The sequence below is a fragment of the Centruroides sculpturatus genome, unplaced genomic scaffold (genome assembly GCF_000671375.1).
Source record: "Centruroides sculpturatus isolate CEXI.00-Female unplaced genomic scaffold, Cexi_2.0 scaffold621, whole genome shotgun sequence".
NCBI classification, from domain to species: Eukaryota; Metazoa; Arthropoda; class Arachnida; order Scorpiones; family Buthidae; genus Centruroides; species Centruroides sculpturatus.
The window spans coordinates 421,635-446,563 of record NW_019384795.1 but is presented as its reverse complement, the minus strand read 5'-3'; the positions used below and the strand labels follow the sequence as shown (position 1 = coordinate 446,563).

The window sequence follows — 24,929 nt, the reverse complement described above, 5'->3', positions numbered from 1 at the left end:
AATGTGACAAATGTGCACGATTTTCTTTGCACAACTTTGTAAAATCTGGTTGCTTTTTGGTCAGCTTCAGTCTCGAGTCATCTTCAAGTTGAAGTCAGTGACAATGTTTAGTTTTCATGTTTGTCATGGCCGAAAATCCGCTCTCGCAGAGGTATGTTTTGCAAAACGGTAGTAAATATTTTATTGTCGCTTCGCTGACATGATGATAATGATAATTGTACAATTTTTATTTCTTGCATAAGAATTTCAATTAGGTTTTGTCACAAATGCATTTTTTTGATGAAATTTCGAGAATATTTTTAGTTATAAACAAACAAATTTGTGCATTCGACATCATGTTGTAAATTGCCAAATTTTTGATGGTCCATCCATTATTTTTTTGATTGCTTCATTTCTTGCATTTAAATTTTAAATTGATAGATTTTAGATTGCCGTGCGTACCCCTTCATGCAATTTCGCGTACCCCTGGGGGTACGCATACCACTAATTGGGAACCATTGATCTAGAGGATTTAGTCTTGTTTACAGAGAAATCCAAACCAGCATAGGCAAAACATTTTTGTCCCTCTGGCTAAGTTCCCCGTTGTGTTTCAAGTTGATTTGCTTGCTGTTTTTGGGCTGTAATTTGAAAAAATTGTAGCCTATAATTCCCACTGTTGTCCATCTGTCTTTCCTTAATTAATCTTAAGAACGGAGTTAGATAGATGAAAGACAAAACTAGATATGGAAACATTAGGAGCAGTAGGCCCCAATTAACTATATCATGTTATTTCAATTCAAACATTTTTCCCTGAAAGGTGTTAGATAGATGATTGGCACAGCTCGATTGCTAAAGGAAAAGTATAATGTACAGAGGCAACTACAGTACTAATTTCAGGTGGAGAGCATTTATTTTAAATTAAATGAATTAAAATTTGCAGCCTGACATAAATAAAATGATCATTTTACATAGGTGTCCTCTTAATAAGGCTACCTTCTGTACTGTTTCTGACAGTCAGGCTGCTTTGAAGGCACTTGACTTTTGTCATTTCAGTTCTTGTCTGGGAGTGCTGTTTTGCATCTGACAAGTGAATGAAATTGGCTGCCTACAATAGTTTCTCTTATGGGTGCAGAGCTGGTTATGTAAGAGCTAATCTACTGGCCAAGAAGGAAGCTTCATACCTCTTTGTAGGACATGAGCCAGATCTTAGAATTTCTTCCAATAATTTTTCTAGAGCTGTCAATGATTGGACTGTTACCAGTCATTTAAAGCAGTGGATTATTTTTGGATTAAGTCAGAGCAAGACATTTTTGTCTGACTTGCTCTGTGTGAACTTTCTAGCTTTTAGCATGAATCATGTCTGATTTTGGTCACTTTTGTAAACATTTATACCAAATGAAACTTTCCTCCTTAGCCTTTTGCAGCTCTGCTGAAGAGACTTCTCTTCATCTGATTTGCAAGAATAAAGACCTTTTCTAGGGCAACCCCAAATTGTTCTTTAGAGGCCTAGAGATGTCTCCCAGCTTTAGAGGTTTGCTTTCTTCATGGAGATAGAATTTCTTAAGTAATATTGCATGAGTGCATAATGGATCATTCAGGTTGAGGTGCTTTTGACTTTACCCTTACATAATCTATAGTCTGCCTGTACAAGATATGAATTCAAAAATAAAGTGCATAAAAATGTAGAAATTAACATATGAAAGAAAGAATATCGAATAGAAAGTCATAGTTTGAGAATCAAATTCAGATTTCAATAAGTTTGTGTGTAGCTTTCATTTTCCTTCTTAATTATTGTGATTTCTTGACTATCAATGCCAAAGTCAGTGCAAGTTTTCAGCATTCTTGTGTCAAATATTTGCTCATTATAGTTTTTGCATGAACCATAGTAAATTAACATTCTAATGATTTATGAGTTTCAATATTTTATGTATTTACAAGTTTTGTAATTTTAGAGCCAGTCTGCGGCATTTTGACGAGATACCCAGTTTCTCTGGTCTGATGCGATCCATGAGCTGCGATACCATTGCTCCAGATATACCACTGGTGCGTACTGTTTCTATTGAAGAGATTGAACACGAACAGTGTAGATTGGCCCCAAAAGTCGAAGGAAGGATACAGATATTAACTGAAGAAGTAAGAATGATAATTTCTAAATTATCTGTTAGCAATCAATTATTAAGTATAACTTTGCTTTGTTTATTACAGTTCAAAGAGAAATTAGAACGTGAGAAAAGCCAATTGTCTATATTAAACGATGTCATCGAAGAAGTCTCGGAACTATAATTTAGTTTTATATTATATTATATATATATATATATAGTTTATTTATTATTATATATAAAACTATTACAGTTGTTTGTATCAAACTTATCTAGTCATCTTTTCAAAATTTATACTTACAAAAACAAAAGTTAGGAATTAATATAGCTGCAGTTACTCAATTTTTTTTATTAGTATTTAAATTTTTGCTCAATTTTGCATGTCTATTGTTGAGATTTGAATGCTTTATTTTAAATAACTTATGTTGTACTATAAAAATTTGTTGATAGGATTGTTTTTTATAGCAAAATTTATACCAGATAAATTTTTTATTGAAAATTTTTAGATTAAATTAGATTTGCACAAAAGTTGTTAAAATAATATATATATATATATAATCCACGTTATATTTTGATGCAGAATTTATACAATTGTTAATTATTAGAAGTATTTTTCATCTGCTTTCTATATTAAATTGGATATAGAATTAGATAAGAATGTATTTTAAGAAAATATTATTCTTCCCTGTGTCGGGATCATGCACTTCTATATATTTCTCAATTGGAAGACAGAATATTTTCTGACAAGGTTCTTAATTCTCATTCTGTATCACACAGAAAATGTGAAATTCTCAGAATTTGTGCTTATGTTATGCTAAAATGGTAAATATAATATACTTGTAATTTGAAGTACTGTATCAGAACTTTATATTGAATGATGCATTTAGAAGTAAACTGTGTGTAAAAGAATTTCAAACAACTTTATTTATTATCATACAAAAAGAAAACTGTTCAACTTTACATAACATAATAAATTATATATTTTTTATTCAATTGTACAATCATTTTAAATTTTACTCCAAACAAATAGTGCTGTGGGTGCATTTAATCAAATAGAGATTTATGCATTACCTAATATTCTGAATGTTACAAATTGAATTAGATACATAACCAGAAGAATATTTTTACAAAAAGTAATTCAAATTCTTTACATTAATATTCAAAATGCATGAAGTATCTTCACTTGAGTTGGACTGTTCAATCATAAAATAATTCCTCCTCCAGAAAATTCCATTCTCTGAAATTTGAATAGAATAAGTGTTCGATATACTACTTGTGTTCATTATTTATTGTACGTACCTGTTGTGGTTCGACAAAGTCTAACCAGTCTGAAGCGTGTGTTGGGAGTAATCCCATTGAAGAGCACTTGTAAAGAGCCAGAGCCAAACACACGACATTACCAAATAAATACACTATTTTCTGAAATAGTGCCTGTCCTCCTTCAATCAGTTTGAATGCTATCAAAGAAAATAAATTGTGAAATGGGGAAAACAGTAAAAAAGAGCAGAAACTTAAACTATTGTTTACTCGACTGTATCGTGATCAGTGCCTTTACTGGACGGAGAAATAACATTCCAACCATCATGATGGGAAAAATGGAAATAGAATTTCCGGCCATGTACATAATAAAAAGATTCATTGGAACTTGTTTTAGTGGTGCAAGGGCTATATCCCAAGATTTCTGGAAAGAAAAATTTTTGACTTACAAAACTGCTTGGGGAAAACAAATTTATATCACATCCATCACCCACCTTTACTATTAAAGTGGCGTCGGTTTCTTTGCTCGCTTCGGCATGTACTTGTCCCAGTGAAGAGCTATATCCTGGAGGAGAGGGTAATTCCATTTGTCTTTCTAATTTGCTTCTAGAAAATAACATAGAGCAAATTTAAGAAATTTTTAGATTAAAAAAAGTTTAAATGAAATTTATAGTCAAAACACAAGAAAACAAATTCTGATTTAACAATAAATTTAATTATTAATAACTGAAAATATAAACTTTCTTTGAGAGAAGAAATATATTGAATGTATTAACACTTTTCTCTTTTTCAATATTAGCATTTGTTATTAATTAAAACAGTTAACTAACAGTGTTTTCTGACAAATTGTTTATAATTCCAAAATAAAAGTTCTTGCAGAGTTCACTGAAGAAATTTCTTTCATCATGTAATTCAAAGAGGGGCAACCTTTTTCTATGTAAAGGTCACATTTAAAACTTTTGAACTGATATAGGCCATATACAAGATAAAGACGAAAAATGCAGGGAAATCACAATTTATTTATTCATATACTTACAATAATTTATAATTTGACTTCTGTCGCTGATGTGAGTGTAATATATCTGAAATATTCGGTTGAATATTAGCTGCTGCTAGTTTTCATGCAAGTCTGTTAGCTGATTTCTTTTTTACTTTGTATTAAATTTTTACTGAATTGTAGAAAATAACGATAGAATTTTTGCTGCATACTTCCTTAAATTGAGAAATTGATATACAGTAGAGCATCGATTATCCAACCCCCGATCAACCGTCACATCGGTTAACCGAACATGTTCTAGTCGACAAATTCAAATATCCGCTAGTGATGTGGTGCTATAATATTTGGCTATGTCTTGGCTACTTTATTATTATTTTTGTTAAATCTTTGCTGGCAACACTTGCTCAACCATGAAAGGGAGGCCAGTATTTAAACGAGGCTTAATTTTCTAATTATGAGTGGTTGTTTTTGTGTGGATTTTTCTGAGGACTGTGTCATGCTGAATTGGAATCTGTTTTTCATCGGAAATATAACTTTTAAACTTCATTTTCTAATGTATATGCCTACTTTATGTAAAATATGTAACCCGAATACTGTATATTTTTTTTGTTTTATATTTTTCAATATACAGTACAGTACTGTATTTATTTTGTGCAAAATAAAGAAATAATTTTTAACAATACAATAGCGACAATTATTATTTAAAAAAAATTTTGTTAGGCTTAACATTGATGAAAATTTAACGCGAAGTAGGTTAATAGTGATATACTAATATGCTATACTAATATATTTTTTCATACTTTTTGGTTATCCGACCAACCCCAGTCCCCAATTGAGTCAGATAATCAATGCTCTACTGTATTTTATAATATTGTGCAATGTGGGATGCATAAAATATTAATCCAGGTCACATTAATGCCCACCCCTGGTGTAATTAATAGATACTTAAGACTAACCTCTTTGGTTATATTTGTAAACTCCAGCAGATGGTGGCAAAAATTGAACACGTTTTCTATGAGAAAATCCTTTTCCAAAATTTCTCAAAAACAGAAGTGGATAGAAGAATTAAATAGGATTCTAACACAAAAAGACTTTGGTTCTATTAACTTACGGTTCAGAATTTTGAAAAATCAAATTACTATAGTTAATTTTCTATGAATAAAATTAAAGTTAATGAATTTGATTTTCAAAATTCCAAGCCATACATTAATAGAAGAAATTAAATTGAATCAAACAGTTCCTTGGCATTAGAATTCTACCTACACAGATTTTGAGAAATTTTGGAAAAGGAATTTTTCAGTGTTAGAAAAGAAAAACTTCAAATTTTTAATCTGCTGGAGATTGCATGCATAACCAAAAGAGGTTATAATCAGCCTTAAAATAATTATCTGAATAGAGTGAAGGTAAAATTTAACAAGCACATTTATTGTTCTAAATATCACTTTTGGATAGCTGTTTTTATGTTCAAGTATGTCTTGTCTCTTTAATCCGACATTAAGTTCGGTAGACTATCATTACAGCTTTCAGGTTAGACATTTCTTTTATTGTTTCCACATATGCATTTCGGACTTATATAAATGTTAAGTCCCTCTTCAGTGCAATGCTACAAATTATTAAAAAAATTAAAAAACATAATTAGTACATGACAAAATTCTTCGCGTGCAGATAATATTTACTGACAAAATAAAACTTAAAAATTGCCACACTTATACGATACCTATGGTTCTGTCTTTTAAAACCACAGTGTACAACGGGTAACATTGGAAAGATTTTAAAATACAGCCCTTAAAAACACCTCAAATACATTTTCACCATTAAGAAGGAAAACCTAATATATTAATAATTTTAGGATTTTTACTTTATAACATCATATATCTTAATAAAATAACAATCTAACATGATACTCACTTTTAAAATTTGTTCATAAAATCTTATATAAGTACAACTTTTAAAGAATGTGTATGTTCTACAATAAAACGTTGCAGTAACTGCAATTATAATCGTTTTACAGATAGTATAGTAATATTAAAATCATTTTTTAAGGGATACATACACATTTTNTATACAATTATTAGAACTTTACATAAATTAACTTTTCGATGAGCATTCGCCTTCCGTCTGTTACAATCAGGGTGGTTGGATTTCACAATTTCTTGATTATCTACACAGATTTATTTCTACATCTAATTATATTTTAACTTATACATTGCATTCAGTATGTACCTTTTTACCCATTTTAAAAACACTTCAAATTTATTCATTATTCCGTATACAATATCTCAATGTTTTTACATTACATAGATCTTATTTTTGTTATTAAATTCATATTTATGATAGCTACTATATATTTAAATAAATAGATATATCTATTTATTTAATTATAACTTAATTATTTGATTATCAGAGCATCATATACCATCATATGAAAAAATTTAGAAATTGAGCAAAAGTTTAGATTTTATAATTATTCTGATAGGTCTAATATACTTTGTAGTTTTTCTTTTTCAGATCTTTTGTTTTTTTCTAAATATTTTATAGTATTAAAATTATCAGCATATGGCATAAATAAAAAATATTGAAAGTAATGTTTCTAAATTTAACTCTTACCTTTACAACATTTTCTATTAAATCTCTTGGTATTAGAGGTTCATCTGGGACAGGCTGATATTTTTCAAGAAGAGTAAAAAGTTGAAGAGAATTTAACTTAAAACAAGAAGAACTAATTGAAGCAATATCTTCAGGACTACTTTTGGGTGCTTGAAGTAAGTGTGCAGCCTTGAAAAATTTTAAATAGATAATATTATTTGTAATCATTGAAACTGATGCATAAAATATAGCATATAACATAATTATTATAACTGACTTTATATAATATAAATGCAATTTAATCAATACAATTTGTTAATCAGATCTGAAAGTTGCAACTAGACTGAAAACAGCTGCTCATGCTTTATTTATTCTCAATAAGTATTTCAATTTATGATAGTATATGACTTGGTAATATATCTATACTAATGTTATAAGGAGGTAATGTTTGTAAATAAATAAATAAGTAAGTAAGTAAGTAAGTTTGGATGTAGTGGGTAATCTCCGAAACTACTCATCTGATTTCAAAAATTCTTTCACCAATATTTAGAATGGAACTTCAGGGTGGACATAGGCTATATATTATTCCGTTAAACATTCATATAAATTAAAATATATAATCTAGGTTAAGGGTTTTATGTCCAACAGATGGCACTACGAGTACGATGCTCTAAGTTTGCTTTTCTGTGAGGCATTATGCTTTTCTGTGAAAATGAACTAAAGCAAATCATCTATCTATCTATATAAATAAAAATGTAATGTTCGCTTGTTCCTACCAATTCCTTTGAAATTTTGACATAACGCTGCATTCGAATATGCACATGTTTTTATATAATATACGTGTCAAAATTCCCCCTTGAAGGGAGACGGTTAGGATTAAGGCTTACCATAAAGAACTCTGCTTCTATTTATACTACTTTAGATGGGTTTTTTGCGTTTTTGATTGCGTTTTAATAGGGTAGGTCAACAGAATGTACACTAAGAAGGGATTTTTTGATATTCCCCCCGCGGGGGAGAGAGACAGGATTAAGGCTTACTCTGAAAAACTTGGCTTCTATTATACTATTTTAGATGCGGGTTTTTGCGTTTTTGATTGCGTTTTAATAGGATACGTCAACAGAATGTACACTAAGAAGGAATTTTTTGATATTCTCCCCGCGGGGGAGAGAGACAGGATTAAGGCTTACTCTGAAAAACTTGGCTTCTATTATACTATTTTAGATGCGGGTTTTTGCGTTTTTGATTGCGTTTTAATAGGGTACCTCAAGAGAATGTACACTAAGAAGAAATTTTTTGAAAAATTTCCCCCCACAGCGGAAGTGTTATACATTTATAATAGATACATTTTGAGCCACAACAACGCATGGCGAGGTCTGCTAGTTAAGATATATGATGTTATAAAGTAAAAATCATAAAATTATTAATATATTAGGTTTTCCTTCTTAATGATGAAAATGTATTTGAGGTGTTTTTAAAGGGCTGTATTTTAAAATCTCTCCAATGTTACCTGTTGTATACTGTGGTTTTAAAAGACAGAACCATAGGTATCGTATAAGTGTGGCAATTTTTAAGTTTTATTTTGTCAGTAAATATTATCTGCACGCAAAGAATTTTGTCATGTACTAATTATGTTTTTTTAATAATTTGTGGTATTGCACTGAAGAGGGACTTAACATTTATATAAGTCCGAAATGCATATGTGGAAACAATAAAAGAAGTGTCTAACCTGAAAGCTGTAATGATAGTCTACCGAACTTAATGTCGGATTAAAGAGACAAGACATACTTGTACATTTATTGTTTTCACTTATAATTTTTTTGATTTTGCTAAATCTTTCAATTTATAATAATAGGAAGTAAGAAATATGCCTTTATGTTATTTGATGTTAAAATTTTAAAATTCGGCTTTGTAATAAGAGGTAGTTTCAATAGTATGTCATGGATACACAAAATGTTACACTCAATTAAAGTAATTAAGAAAACACACTTAATATGGATTAAGTTAGACAATGCATCTCTTGTTTGACAATAATGTATATTTCTAAAAAAAAACTCATTTCTACTCTATTGTCTTGTCTTGAGGCACTGCAAATACAATAGAAATATTTAAAAGTTTTTTGATGTGATTTCTGAAGTTCATTAGTGACAAATGTCAAGTCGCTAACCCTTGTTATTCATGTTAGGCATAAGTAAAAGTGGTTAAATGGGCTTTTCTGATTTTTTCAGTGAACAATAAAAATCTGTTTAAATCTTCATGGATTTGTAGAATTGATAGAATTTTGTTTCTCACATATTTTATTTTTTTAATAAAAATATCTAAAATAAATATATGAATGTTCACAAATCTTTATAATAAATTTCTAAAGGAATTAAATAAAACAATCACAGAAGACCCAAGAAGCAATCTAACCATACAAAATTCAGATTTTTATGAAGTAACGTAGTCACATTGCACCTGTTGGTTTCTACTGCTTGGCTTAAAATTGGCAAAAATTATCTCTTTTATAAATTGTATTTCTTCATTTTGTAACCCTGTGAAACAAATTCATTCATTCTACTTAAAGGTCAAAATTGCACAAAAAACTAGGTTTAATAGCAGTTTTTCAGATTGAACCCATTTATTTAATCTGCAAAAATTTAATTTATCTTGTTTTTCTTGATCAAATAAATTTATATTAAAAATTCTAATTCTAAAGAAAAATTTTCATCTTTAGGATAATTATGCAAATAAAACAGTTCACTTTATGCACTAAATAAATACTCTTAAGAACTCAATTTTAGACAATCTACTTAGTAGCATCTTTGAATATGATAATTGACTCTTGAAGGACACCTCAATTTTTTTTTCTTTTTTTGGCCAATTTAAATGGTATACAATGAAATAATGGAGAGAAAAACCATTATACAAATTTGTAAAAATGTTAGTATGAGCCCAATTATTACAAAACTAACAACTGTTAATGGCTGTAATTGTGCACATAAAATTGCACTACAACAGATTATGGTAATTTGTAAATTGTAGTCAAGTGTTAAGACAAACTATTGATGTTAAAATAATCTGCCACCCCAAGCCACATTCCGATTTGCTCCTCAATTTATTACACCATAATGGCATAAAATATGCAACTATTGCCAGTCAAGATTTACAAATTAACCAGATATTGGCTTACATATTAGCAAACTCTCCTTATTTTTTTCAACAAAAGCAAATCTTTTGAGATTCGTTTACTTAAGGAGCAATGAATATTATCCATTTTCCTAATTGATCAAAATTTAAAAGCAATACCTTCAAAGAAGTTTTCAAATAATTAAAAAGAGATGTTGAAAAATTAAGTTAAATCATTATAAATAAATACAGGTTCCAAAAAATTGCTGTGTTATGCAAAACAAAGAACTAGCGCAAAAAGGGGGGTTAGGTTCCAAAAATTAAGAACCCAGTGTTAAATCCTTATTTGAATCGGATTTATTATTCATACTATATGATGATCTCAGCATGAACACAAGCATCATCAACTGGTAACAGTTTTTGGGTGTGTTCATTAATAGTGGTCGCTCTGCAACGGGAGTGCGCTGCTGTTTGTAGGCATTTAGGAACAACAGTAAAAGAAAGATGGTGGCGCCCGCACTATCAATAGTATTGTGACGAAGGAATTTATAATTCTAAAATGAGCTTTTAGACACAAAAGAAGGGTCCCAATTGTAAAATTTAACCATTAAATGGATTATTTGTTGAAAGAGCATTCAAAGTAGCCATGAAAACAATTAGAATGCTCATGCGGAGGTATAAAAGAACGCACCCTTTATTACATTTCATGTTGTACGAGGGTTTTACCCAATTCCAGAACTGTGCCAGAGTGAACTCGTGCAATAAAAGCACCGTGTTACACAGGGATGTTCCCAATTCTCGAACCATGTTAGAGTGAATCCGTGCTATAGAAGTACCGTGTTATATGGGGGTTACCTATACAGAACATAATTAGTACATCCCATTAATTTCTATAATATAATTGTTTATTCTAAGCTGTGTACAGATTAGAGATGTATGAGGTCTGTTCAAAAAATATGCAGACTGACATCATAAAACAAAATGTACTTTATGTAGAAGTTACATGTCTGGGTCCCCTTCAGAGTTCTTTCCTTCCCAATGCACACACTTATCCCAACAGTGTTTCCACTTGTTGAAACAGTCCTGGTACGCTTCTTTTGTAATGTCCTTCAGCGCCTTTGTCGCATTTGCCTTAATCTCGGGAATCGTCTCAAATCTTCTTCCTTTCAAGGGTCTTTTGAGTTTGGGGAACAAGAAAAAGTCACAAGGAGCAAGGTCAGGTGAGTAGGGGGGTGGAGAAGAACAGTGATCGAGTGTTTGGCCAAAAACTCAAGAGTTCTGAGGGCTGAATGGGCTGGAGAATTGTTGTGATGGAGAAACTAGTTGCCACTCCTCCAATTTCTGGTCTTTTGTGATGGATGACATCCCTCAGACATTTCAGAACTTCAATGTAGTAAGCCTGGTTCACTGTGGAGCCTTGGGGAGGTACTCGTGGTGAACAACACCCTTAGCATCAAAGAAAACTGTCATCATCACCTTGACATTGGATCGAACTTGGCAAGCTTTTTTGGGTCTGGAGGCATTTCACCAACCCATTGGGACGATTGGACCTTCATTTTAATGTCATAACCATAAACCCGTGATTCATCACCTCTTAAACTTGACAAGAAGTTTTCATCTTTTTCTGAACGATCAAGCAGTTCCTGACAAACCTGGACACGATTGGCTTTTTAGTCATCTGTCATCAGGTGTGGCACAAATTTTGCAGCAACATGGTGCATTTTCAATTTTTCGGTCAAAATTTCATAACAAGATCCAACTGATATCCCACACTCTTCAGCAAGCTTCCTGATGGTCAGACGTCAGTTTGCTCTCACTAGGGTGTTGATTTTGTCGACATGTGGGTCATCAGTTGACGTGGAAGAACGTCCAGAATGCTCGTCGTCTTCAATCAACTGTTGACCACCCTTAAAATGTTCATGCCACTTCAAATATGCTGTACGCTTCATAGCAACATCACCATAAGCCATGTTGAGCATAACAAATGTTTCAGTTGCAGATTTTCCAAGTTTAACACAAAATTTCACAGCAAGTCATTGTTCCATCAGGTTATTCATTCTGAAATCTGACAAACGAAAAAAAATCGCATTTCACTAAAACCACGTTGCTAATCAACAAATAAAGATATCTGTAACCGGGAAACGACTTTATCACCAGACAATCTGTACAAACCTAGCAACACCAAGCGGATTCCCATGAAACCAACTGCAGCTGCACAATTCAAACAGTGCACATTTTTTGAACAGATCTCGTATGCACCTTCTCTCTGATTGCTCTAGCATACAAAAATAACAATTAATCAAAAATTATTGTTTAAAATATAAAATGAGAGAAGAAATATACAAATTTAAGTAATTTGTATCTATTGTTTATTATTTGAGCATTTCTCTACTATCAACAATATCTAACTTCTTGATTATTTTTTGACATGCATCGGCATACATCTTGTAAAATTTCATTTGAAAATATAACATTACAGAAAAATGGGATCTTGGTTTTAAAATGTTTTTATTGGAGTGTATTGCATTTTATTTGTGTTTACATAGAAATCATCACTGTCAGCAAGTTAGAGCTTTGACATAAAATATATAATTGTCTAATTAAACTAATAATTTGTATTAAACATGCAGAAGTGCTTATTAATTTGGCAAAACATTTACTCAGATTATAAGGTAAATAAACATTAGAGCATACTGAAAAAGCGAACACCCAAATAGATTGGTTAAATAATCAGGATACTGATACATGATATGTTATTTAGAGAATGCTAAGAATTTACAACAATATGACAGTAAATATATAGAATACTATATATTAGAATTGTCACAGGTATATTCAACAGGACATGTGTATCTCCTTAAACAAAAATTTAAAATTAACACACACAGAAAATTTATGATAAATACTTACCCATTAAAAAAACCACATAACTAAATACTTGTTAAATAAAAATTAAGATAAAAAAGATATTTATGTTTTTATCTTTATTTTTATCTCACCGAACTGAAACAATATACAAAACTTTCTCTTACACAGAATGTAGTAGTATAATAAGGCAATAGACTATTATACCACTTCATTGTGTGTAAGAGAAAGTAACAAAGAAAATGCATGGTTTCATTATAAGAAAAGGACAACATACAAAACTAGTTTTATGCACAAACCTATTCCCAGTGTTCTCTTGTGACAACACCCAGATATGTCACTGAATTCTCATAAAATATCTTACAAATAAAATTGAAAAAGAGAAAACCAAATATAATTTCTAACATGGCTCAACACTAACATTAAAAAAGTTTAACAGAACATAAATGAATGGAAACTTGTAACCAACCAGAATTTTATTACATGTTCCATAAAACCCTATCTACTGTCCCATAAATTTTATTAACTTATCTGGATTTTATTTTTATCTAAGTTTACTAACTCTATCTGTTGGTCTGCAATGGTTTTGCAAAATCAACTACAACAATGGTAAGAATATTAGATTTACTTCAATTTAAAATTGTGATAACGAACAAAAGATAACTTATCTTTATCAGTAAACATTTCGGACAGTCTAGCCGTCCCTTTTCAGCCATGCTTGTCACAAACATTTAACGAACACATGCAGTTTGTTAACAAACTCAACTGCCTTCCTTTTTTTGGATTCTTACAGATACTTTATTTATATACTGTATAAACATCATTGGAGATTGCAATTGTCTTCTTTTAACAAAGTAAAATTTTTACACGGTGGGTGCGTTAGCCCCACACCCAACCCTCGACCCAAAGGACCGGCGATCCCGCCCCATTCTCTGACCCGTTTGGCATGAGTATCCCAGTTGGTAACAAAGCCACCGCTGACTTAGCTCACAGTCTAGAGCAATGTTCCGCAACCTTTTTCTGCTTGCAACACACCTATGACTCAACATGACTCAACACGGCACACCAAAATGTTATTCCCCTTAAAAATGTATGATATGATACTATTAATAGAATTTCTTAATGCCATAAACCTATTATTATTATGTTGAGTTTTGTGAGTTGCCCTCGGTTGACACCAATGGCTGTGTACTATGCCGGACCAGAGTCAAGACATATTTAATTTTTGTCTTGTTTTGAAGTTACTAAGTCTGTCAGTGTGTGTCTGTATTCAGGAATTTCTTAACAATATGATGAGTATTCAAAATAGTTGCCTTCTGTAGTGTGATGTATGTGTTTCTATTCAATTTTAATATTTCCAGGCTTTTGTGTAGCATGAGGTATGAAACCTGTGGAGGAAAGAACGACAGGTACAATAAGCACCCTATCCATCCTTCATAGATACCTTATTTCCTGGGCGAGTTCTGTACTTGCTGATTTTTTCAGTGCATGTGTTTTGTACATTGTGAGTGTTTGGAACAGATATGTCTATAATGTGTGTGATTTTATTATGTTTGTCAATGAGTGTGATGTCTGGTCTGTTGTGGTAAATTGTTTTATCTGTGATTATGGCTCNATTTTACAGATTAATTATATGTAGCATAGTAATATTAAAAACATTTTTAAGAGAATAACACAACTTTACAATATATTTTCAATTATTTTCTGTCACAACATTATGATAAATACATTACAATCAATTTTTTTTCCTTAGCGCCACCTATTATATTATACCACTGTTAATCTATTTGCATACCATTTGATATATTGATTAAATTATCATCTTTAAATTTTATAATCTCAATATGTTATTTAAATTTAGGTTTATACATATCTTTTTCCAAATGAATTATTTTTTATGTTATTTCTATCTATTTGACAATTACTATTTTTTATATGGTTGAACCACGGAGAATTATTGTATCTTAATCTAATTGCTGCTTCGTGTTCTTTAATTCTTAATTTTAATGGTCTACTAGTTTCACCTATATAATTCTTTGGTTTTTGGCAATTACAATTAATTTTATATACAACTCCTGATTNAGGTATGAAACCTGTGGAGGAAAGAACGACAGGTACAATAAGCACCCTATCCATCCTTCATAGATACCTTATTTCCTGGGCGAGTTCTGTACTTGCTGATTTTTTCAGTGCATGTGTTTTGTACATTGTGAGTGTTTGGAACAGATATGTCTATAATGTGTGTGATTTTATTATGTTTGTCAATGAGTGTGATGTCTGGTCTGTTGTGGTAAATTGTTTTATCTGTGATTATGGCTGTTGTAATAGTAAATTTTGCCCATGTTGTTTTCCAATACTGTCTATTGAACATGTATTATCTAAGATTTTATTAAACATTTTTTTCTAAATTATTGTTTTCTTTAGTCTCCGGCCCCAATAAAAATGATTTGTTTGTATTTACATGATAAATTATACCCCAACTTATGCGAATTCGACTTACGCGGTTACCGCTTGGTCCCACCTATCGCGTAAGTTCGGGGTATTACTGTATATAAATAAAACTTGAAATCAATAGAATATATAAAAGTTCACATCACACCTTTCACCTTATGATGGCACACCAGTTGCAGAACACTGGTCTAGAGGCACGTGAGCCTATGCACCAAATTGATGTGGGAATCTTGGAGCAGGATTATAATTGTCGTTTGACGAATTAAAGACAAAGTAATTAACATATCTTACAAACCATCAAGTTACACATTTGAAGTTTACTACTAGAGCTAAAACTTAGCACTCGCATATTCAATTATTGTAATATGCAGACAAAAAGCACATTACCAATCACCTATTTTTATTGCAAGTTTGTTTTTTTTCTGACAACACAGTCCACAACCCACAAGATTGTCTAACTCCGCGAGTTTGATTACAGTTGTGCAAATTTTCTATTTATTACACTTTATCATCATTAATTTCAGCAGTCTTGAAAGACTGCTGAAATTAATGATGATAAAGTGTATTAAATAGAATGATGATTAATGATAATTTATACAGAAACATAAATGAAAAAGATGATTAATGATAATTTATACAGAAACATAACACTTATGTTTCTGTATAAATTTATACACAAATCCAAATTTCTGTTAAGTTTCTATAAACAAAAAAGCCTTATGTAATTGGATGACTTTCAGACTTGAACTGATCAGCTTCAGGCTGATCAGTTCAAGTCTGAAAGATCATTAAACTGAAACCTGATCCGAATTTTTAATTGTATTCAACTGTTTTTAGCTGAAATCCAACATTTTATCCGAAGAAAATGTTAATCATCATCAAAACGTTTCATCCTAAGCCATATTAAATGCGTTTCTCCACGTGTTTTTTTAAATAAAAACTCAAAAACGTGTGCTTTAACCAAAGACAAACTTGGAAAATGACCCAATTTTAGATGTCACCTTAATGATGTAAACAGTCTATTTGTTTTCATTTTAAATGAATACAATTAATTAATTTGTCTTTCTACTTATTCTAATTTGATGTTTTGCCTTAAAATAGTCGATTACTTGCCTTTGAACGAATGAAAATGACCATTTTTGTTTCTTCGCAAAATTCCTATTCGAAGTCGACGCCATATTGAATTTATGACGAAGTTCGTCCGGTTATTTTTCGTCATCGATATTTACTGTTGTTATTTAAACTATTATTGGACGATAATTATTAACGACAACAAATATTAACCAATTATCGGATTTAAAATACTTTAAAACTTAACAAAAATTCTTTCGTCATCATATTTATAGTTTATTATACAAATTTTTTTGAGTAACGATGCCGTCATTTCAGTTACTAAAAATTATCAAATTATATATTAATTAATAGTCATATACAAATAATTTTAATGTTATAATAAATACAGTTTTCTAAGGAAAAATCTGTACGAGCTAATATTTGACGTGAGACAATTTCAGAAAAATATTACGAATAAGTCGTATTTTAATGGCACTCTTGAAGCGGGGACGTGAGAAATTATGAAAAATTCAGAAACTTTAAGCAATGTCGACAAGATGTTTAAAATATTATATTTAAACATGTAAATTTTATATTTAATATAGAAGAAAAAATCTATAAAACTGAATAAAAAGCTGAAATCGATCACAAAAAAGACGTCCGGGTTCGAATTCGATAAGTATACTCGTAATTCCTGACGGCAATTAGGATCGGAATTTGCTTCTGATTCTCCACTCACGCTAGTTAACCCCGTCATACTTTTTTTTTAAACGAATTACAGAACTTAAGTTGTTACTGGTACAAGAATCATGATGTTTACATAAATTATCTATAATTCAAGATAGTTATCGATTTCCTATAACTATTGTCACATACAGCAACAGAACTTCTGGGTGTCGTCTAAATTTACAAAATAAAGAAATAAATAATAATAATATATAGCTCTTTTATTTTGTGAAAGAAAATAGAAAAAAGAAGTATAATATTCCGAACGAATTAATTACGTTTTAATCTTTAATTAATTAAAAAAACAAATAAATATATTGTATGATAATGAATACAAATAGAAAAGCGATGGCCAAGAGATTAAATACCTGTTCTGCAGTGAAGTAAACCGAAAAACTTTATTTAACAAGAAAATGTTTTAACTAAAAAACGAGTCTGCCATTTTCACTCAGATGAAAAATTTTTGTAGTTAGACTGGTTTGAAATAATTGCAGCCGATAAAAAAAAGCGGGATTAGCCTACTAAAGAATTTCATTCAATGATGTCATTTCTGCAAGAAAATTGCAGTCGACTACGTTGGTGGACACGGCTCGGTATTTGATTGGCTTCAGTTTGCTATGCGAAAACATTGTATCATAGAAATATCCACCATTTTGGACAGTTTTAAAGTTTGTCTCGAATAATGAAATTGTAAACGAAAAGGAACGTAGATGTTATTGCAAGGGATCCTTATTACGTTTTTACACAGATGCGACCACGAGCTATTTTCCGTAGTTCTTTCACTTATATAACTAGACGCTAAGAAGTTGTTTGAGGATATAGGTTGCAATCTCCATATAAACGAGAGTAGAGTAGAGTAGAGTTGTTTGAGGAAAGAAAAGCAGACGGAAAAAGTATTAGTACCAGTGAAACCCGATAGAGTATACTTCGGTAGAACTGGCAACACTGAAATTCGCTGTTTGGATTTTGTCGGCTGAAATGGCGTGTGTGGTAAGATCTTAATTTTGTTTGAATTCGTTTCTTTTACAATTACGTTAACTGATTGACATATTTAATTGATTAACACGTTATTGTTCATGAATCCAATTTGTAAATATTTCCCTTAAAGGTTTCTATATAAAAGAGTTAAATAAGCACTGATGACGTCTGCTTCATTCATTGGAAAGCGCTTGATAAGTTAATGTTTGATTGTTCTTATTCACTTTCTAATGAATTTACTTAATATTTACGTCGTGTTTGTAATTTTTAGAAATTTTATACGAAACCTGACTGATTCCATTTGTTTTAATGTCATCAATTCTTTCACTTATATAAGTAAACATTTTTAGCTGATAGAATATTTCAGAATGATCATACTTCATTATACAAGAACTTTTTGAATTAGGACAATATGCCAATGTTATAAAGTTAAATTTATATGAATAAAAAATTTAAAGAATCTCAAGTTCAGATGTAAGATCGATTTGTCGATGAAATACCAAGTACATTAATGTTATGTGGCCAATTACAATTCTGTTCATATTGGCAACCTAACTTACAATGAAATTACAATACAGGTGAAAGTATTGGAAAGAATCAAATGTGGATCTTTATAATATTTATTGAATTCAAACTTTGATCTCTTAAAGCAGATGGCTGGGTAAGATGTGAACTCTGAATTAAGAACTTTTTATCCCATCAGAATTGTAGACCATAAAGTCAAAGGAACCATACCTTTATATGTAACTCTTTGTGAGATATTTGCATCCAAAGGTCAGTTTTTACCTTGTAATAGTATACTTGTGCTCTGTGTTAGTCGAGGTAAACAATAGCCAGTCTTGACTGGCATTCTGCATGTAGTTGTGCACTTTGGTGTCCGTGTGGGACAAGCCCCCACACTTCCCAAAAACTATATTACATCAAGTACTCTAGGAACAGTTGAGTGGGCTACTCAAAGCCAGCATAGTTGCCTGGGCTAAATAGTTAAATGCAATAGTCTTGGCGGAGCAATGCACCTTGTAGTTAAAAAAAAAAAGTACATTAGGGACAACAGATTTGATAGGGACCTCGTTTACATCGGATCCACCAAACGCTCCTTGGTGGTCAGAGTACAGGAGCACATAGCGAACATACATCATAAGAGAAATACCACCGCCCTCACCATATACGCTGCTGATCCAGACATTGTGGCAGCCTTCCACCAGGTGAAGCTCGTCTGCACTACGTTACACGCAGAACACCTTAAGTAGCTAGAGGCCATTCACATTTATAAATCGACCCTCAATGATAACTGCATCAATTTTAAAGATGAGTTGGTTCTGTCTCTGTCCTGGCAGGCATTGATGGACTCTGAATTTTAAGTGTCATGATATGTCAACCAAACAAATACGCATGCACGTCTCATATAACAACTTCGAATGTTTCTCAAATTTCCTAAACCATTTGCTCTGATTCATCAGAAATTCCGTTTTACACCTGAAGAACTCACAGCAGTTTGAAAATGTTTGTGGTGAACTTTATCTTTTGTTTTTTTGTGTCACACCGGTTATAGGTTCTAGGAGTATGTTTTTTAACACATCCCGGTGTTTTGTGGTGTAGTTTGCAACTTGCAGTTGCATGCAACCTGGTGGTAGGCCAATTTTTGGGGTGGGGCGTATCTCATAAGGGTGGCATATAGAGGTGTGGTTCCTTTACTTTTTTGCTATGTGGGTATGGTCTATGGCTCTGATAAGGTCTCGGCCATCTCATTCAGAGGTGTAATGGTTGATAATTTATCATGTGATTGTATCGTCTGCTCTATATACAAGATTGCCATATGTGATACCTTAAAACTTCCTACATTTGTTACAATCTTGTAGAAGTAAAAATGTTAAAAGGAACTAATGGTTTATATGTGACCCCTTTGTGAAATATAGTTCTTTGAAAATTTGACCAATCTGGAATTTTGAAGATCTCAAAAATGGAGTAAAATTTAAAAGTGAAAAAATCTGGAGCTATTTCTCAACACAATGCTAAAAATTGTTTTCCACTTCACTAGAGACTGCTAAAAGCTCATAAAACATGAGAAATTCCATTGCACCCACTACTATTAGAATGCAATTGGAGTCATGCTGTGTGCTCCAAAATCAGCTTGTTAAATACACTGCGAATGTTTAACAAGCTGATTTTGGAGGGCTATATTTCATGAAGGGTCACATGTAGACTATCAGTTCCTTTTGACTTTTTTACTCCTATGGGCATGATCTACAGCTGTGATAAACTCTCAACTGCTTCATTCAGAGCTGCAATTTTGTTATCTTATGTATATTTTCATTTCATTATTTATTGTTTACATTACTTATGTATATCTAATACATACACCTAAATTTGTTATTATTGAAACAAAGTTTTTGACATAAGATTTGATTGCTGTGAGGATTGGTTATTTAAGGTGTGCTACTTTTTGAAGTAACATATAATTTTTTTACTTTGTTGTTTTATTTGAAATATCTAAACATTACAGTTTTAATAATAAAATATATGATTTTATAAATTAAGATAAAAATATGAAACATTTTGGTCCAAGTGCAGAACATTTTTAATATATAACTGATAATATATAAGCCAGTTTCTCAAACAGTACTTGATAATAATAATGACATTCCATTATAGTATAATAATAATTAATAATTACAGTATATAATAATATGTTCAAAAGTTTTAAAGTACTTAATGGTCTTAAAATAATTACATTGTATAATTGCTAATGCACTAAAGATTATTCTGGTATTTCACTCCTGAATTTATAAAGATTCTTGTGAAGGTGTTCTCACATATTCCACTTTCTCCTTATCTTAATTATAGTTGCGAGAACTTTCAAATTTAATGCAGTTCAATGTTTTTTGGATATGTGACAATTTTATATGTGCTCAAAGACTATAAAATGTGTATTTTGGGAAAGCCCCAAAATACACATTTTATAGTCTTTGAGCACATATAAAATTGGCACATATTTTGGGAAAGCCCCAAAATATGTTTCATAGTCTTGCATGTAATCAATTGGTATGCTGTTTTCTTTTTGTAAATTCAAATTACCCAAATCTATACTTAAACTTTTTGAATTAATTTTATTTTCTTAACACTGATTTAAATGCGAATTTTAAGGAAAATAATTCCAGGTTTAAATGATTCAATAATCTCTGTTAATTGAGTTCAAATCAATCAGATTCAATCGTATTTATGTAGGTATATATACAGTTGAATCTGATAGCATTTTTTTTTTTTTTTTCCCTTCATTTACTGTTTCTATATCTCCATTTTGTTGTTTGCATATTATTTATTTTATTGCAATTTTATTGTAATCTTGCATTATATTAACATTTGATTTGATGTAATACTTTTCAAAATAATAAATTTTCAAATTTACTGTACAGTACAGTACACTGAGGCAAAGTTGCCATGTCCCTGTTGAATCTTCTACTATTAAAAACTCAAATGGAATATTTTAATTATATCTTATATTTTAAATATTTTCTTAGTTATTCCTTCTGACAATATTTTTTATGCATCCCTAGTCACATTAGGTAGAATGTGTTCTGCTTTTGCCTTTAAATTTTTGGTTGTGTAGCTCAAAATTTTTTTTCTTATTGTGTCATTTCTATTTTTTGAATGTGAAGATTATTTTTTTTAGTAATTTTTTCTTTTTAAGAAATTTTGTAAATGTATTTTATACTGGAGTGCCTAGCATAGGCATCTATTTTGTTACATTTGCTATCTTATTTTATTTTATATAAATACAGTCGATCCCCCTATAACGTACGTTCCTATAACGACAATTCCTATAACGTAGCGAAAAAATTGTAGAAACTTTCGTATAAAGTACCTCCTATAACGTCGTTTCGCGACAAGATTGATAGAGTCTGGACTACTTACCTCCGACCCTGCGCCACGCTACGGAGCAGCTAAATTGAGTTTGCTATTGTCTGTTTAGTATTATATATAAATTATATATAAATTAGGTACTGTATTATATATAAATTAGGTACTGTACATATAATTATATATTAATTATATATAAATTAGGTACTGTATATATAATTATATATTAACTTAATTTATTGTAACTTTATTATAATTATATATATGCTTTCTGCCGCCTGGCAACACGCTACGGAGATTTTAGGCTAGTAAGTTGAGTTTATTATCGTCTGCACAGTATGTAAATTAGGTACCGTAAGTCTAATACAGCACTAATTTTATACATTTCTTGTGAAAGAAACACTTCTTATTCAACGGCCATAAAAATTATTTATATTAATGATGTCTCCAAAGGTCAAGTTATTTTTCTGCGAAAAATTCGTTATCAGAAATCGCGGCCGCCGTTTCGTGTGCTGTTCCGCGACGAAGACAAGCTTTGAACAACGGGCGTAGTCGAACGGTACACACTCGGTAAGTAATCCTATAATTTTTTGTTTATAGCATAGTTTATACAGATTATTCCCAAAAAATTATACGTGTTTTGGAAATGTTGAGTCGAATTAGTCTAGAATCGGTTAATTTTATAGAAGAAAACCTTTCAAACAGCCTTAGTCCGTAAAGTTCCCACCTATTGGGCTGCGATTGGCTCATGTATTTAATCGTTCCTACAACGTAAAATTTGATTAGCGTGGAACGTATCTAAGCGTTATAGGGGGGTCTACTGTATACATTGTTTGTGTTATGGCTAATTTTATACTGCTTATTTTAAATTGCTTATTTATTATTTTAATTGTTGTTGTTACATTTTAATGGGAATTTTTTTGTACTGTTTTGCTCAAGATGGTAATCAAATGCCACAGATGACTTTACCTGTCGTATTTAAAATAAAATAGTTGTATATTATGATTTCAATAAATTAAATAATTATTAATTAATCAGAATATTTTTCTTTTGTAAAAGATCTTGTAATAGTGATTTCATTGTCTTTTGTCTGATTGTTCTTTCCATCTATTGTAATTTTTTTGTATGTTTATGTAATAATATATATGTTTATTTTAATTTATATTGATATCTGTGTAAAACATATAAAGAATCAACCTAATCCAGAAAAAATTAGCAATTATGTATTGTTACTCTCATTTCCTTATTCAATGCAAATAATTCACATTAATAATACTGTGGTGTCTTGTACAGTACTTCAAATTTAATTTGTTTCAGGAGGTCATGTGAATTGTTTGAAGTCCAAATAGATTTTCTCCATTAGAAAATAATGGTAAGAGAATTAATCCATTCCCAGACCCTAAACAATATCCATTTTGATAAACAACAAACACACATAATTTAAGGTAAAAAATAACACAATTAAATTTCCTAAATTAATAATTAAAACATCAAAACAATAAATAAAACATGTAAATAATGTGTAATAAAATGAAAATTGCATTTACTGTACCTTAGGAGTGGTAATGTTCTGTTTTTTAAGTCACTTATGCAGCTGCTTGGCTTTCTCACAAATAATCCTCTCATAGATGATATCACTAGCCAACTGTTTCTCATTTATCCATACTAGGAGGAGTTTTTCCATCTCTATAATGTGTGATCTCCTGGAGATCAATATTGTCACACCATTAGTGCATTTGCTGCTTTTATTGCTTCCTTGTTCTTAAGAATTTTATGCACCAGCATTTTAAACATGGCCACCACATTTGTCACATCTGTACTGCTTTTGTGCTTTGTGATAAGTTCGGTTTTTACCTCAGTCATTGATACTACAACCTTCCTCTTAGGTTTCATTGCTTCCACAGTTTTCTTTCACAGATTTACATATATATTAAAATATAATCCAAAAACTCAAACATGCCAAAAATAAAGCAAAACAAGCACTGAAAATTCCAGAGTGTAACATAAGGGATGCTTTTACAGCAAGAGCGAAAGACAACTTGGGCACCAACAAATAGCATTTACACAGTAAGTGCATTTTTTCACTGTGCATGCAGTTCAAATGTAAGGTGCGTCCCATAAATATAAAGGCACAGCTTGTTATGCAAATAAAAGCTAAACTAATTATCATACAGTGGTGCCTCGTATAACGTACTTAATCCGTTCCAGGTGCACGTCCGTTAAGTGAAAAGTCCGTTATACGAAACGCGTTTTCACATAGAAATAAATGTTAAAACATATAATTTGTTCCACAGCATAAAATAACCGTACTGTACCATAAAATAAATGAAAATGGAGCAGTCACCAATTATGCTGGGTAGTCAGATGTTTTGAGGAGGAGGGAGGAACACTTTCTTTACACATTCATACAGATACAGACTTTTTACACATTGCAGCAAGTCTCTTTTTATTGTTTTTTAATTGGAGTCAGATTCAGGAGAGGCTAGTGGAGCTTGCAGGGCCATCTCCTCTTGTTCCATCCTTTCTTTTTTGGCAGTTTGCTTCTTGAAAAACATGTCCAAGGTGGTCTGTTTCTCTCTCTTCTTCAACACCTGTTGGAAATGACGGGCAAGGGTGTCATTGTAGAGATCATTGATCCTGTTGGCCTCAGCTCTGGATAATGAGTGTTGGTAAACTCCTAAACCTCTCTCCATTTGACAAGGAAGTTTTTGTCAACTTTCACTCCTGATGATTTCTTGCTTTGTTTCAATTGAAATCACCTTTCTGTTTTTTAGAAGTTATGATTTGCACAACACTTGAATAAATGTAAATACCCTGTACTGAGGTGATGTACGTAACAAACAAGGGAGCAAGCCGAATCCCAACAGGAGCTTTGTACTTCAGATATAATAATAATATATTTTAATAATACTAATATATTATAAAAATAGCAGATTGTCATTGGCAACGGCAAAAGAGTGGAAACATCATTCGCA

General features: G+C 31.1%; 3 protein-coding genes across 4 annotated transcripts in view; 2 read left to right on the top strand and 1 right to left on the bottom strand.

Annotated features, from left to right (window-relative positions):
- The first annotated feature begins 1,833 nt into the window (after positions 1-1,833).
- LOC111629386 lies at positions 1,834-2,987 on the top strand. Its single transcript, XM_023373280.1, has 2 exons — positions 1,834-2,112; positions 2,185-2,987. Exons 1-2 carry the CDS (start codon positions 1,888-1,890, stop codon positions 2,260-2,262), a joined length of 303 nt encoding a protein of 100 aa, XP_023229048.1. The 5' UTR covers positions 1,834-1,887; the 3' UTR covers positions 2,263-2,987.
- Positions 2,974-16,600, bottom strand: LOC111629385 (ER membrane protein complex subunit 4-like). Of its 2 annotated transcripts, none has more exons than XM_023373278.1 (5): positions 16,453-16,600; positions 3,830-3,941; positions 3,606-3,759; positions 3,378-3,535; positions 2,974-3,315 (listed from the first exon to the last, which is right to left on the bottom strand). In XM_023373278.1, exons 1-5 carry the CDS (start codon positions 16,515-16,517, stop codon positions 3,280-3,282), a joined length of 525 nt encoding a protein of 174 aa, XP_023229046.1. In that variant the 5' UTR covers positions 16,518-16,600; the 3' UTR covers positions 2,974-3,279. The 2 variants fall into 2 exon arrangements, with proteins under 2 accessions (XP_023229046.1, XP_023229047.1); XM_023373279.1 differs by lacking the exon at positions 16,453-16,600 and adding an exon at positions 12,934-12,952.
- Positions 16,601-18,018: 1,418 nt separating this feature from the next.
- Positions 18,019-24,929, top strand: part of LOC111629383 (neuroguidin-like) — a 51,302-nt gene continuing 44,391 nt past the window's right edge. Inside the window, exon 1 of the mRNA XM_023373277.1 lies at positions 18,019-18,108. Within this exon, the coding sequence (XP_023229045.1) occupies positions 18,097-18,108 (12 nt within the window). The 5' untranslated portion in view covers positions 18,019-18,096. The remainder of the gene's footprint in view (positions 18,109-24,929) is intronic.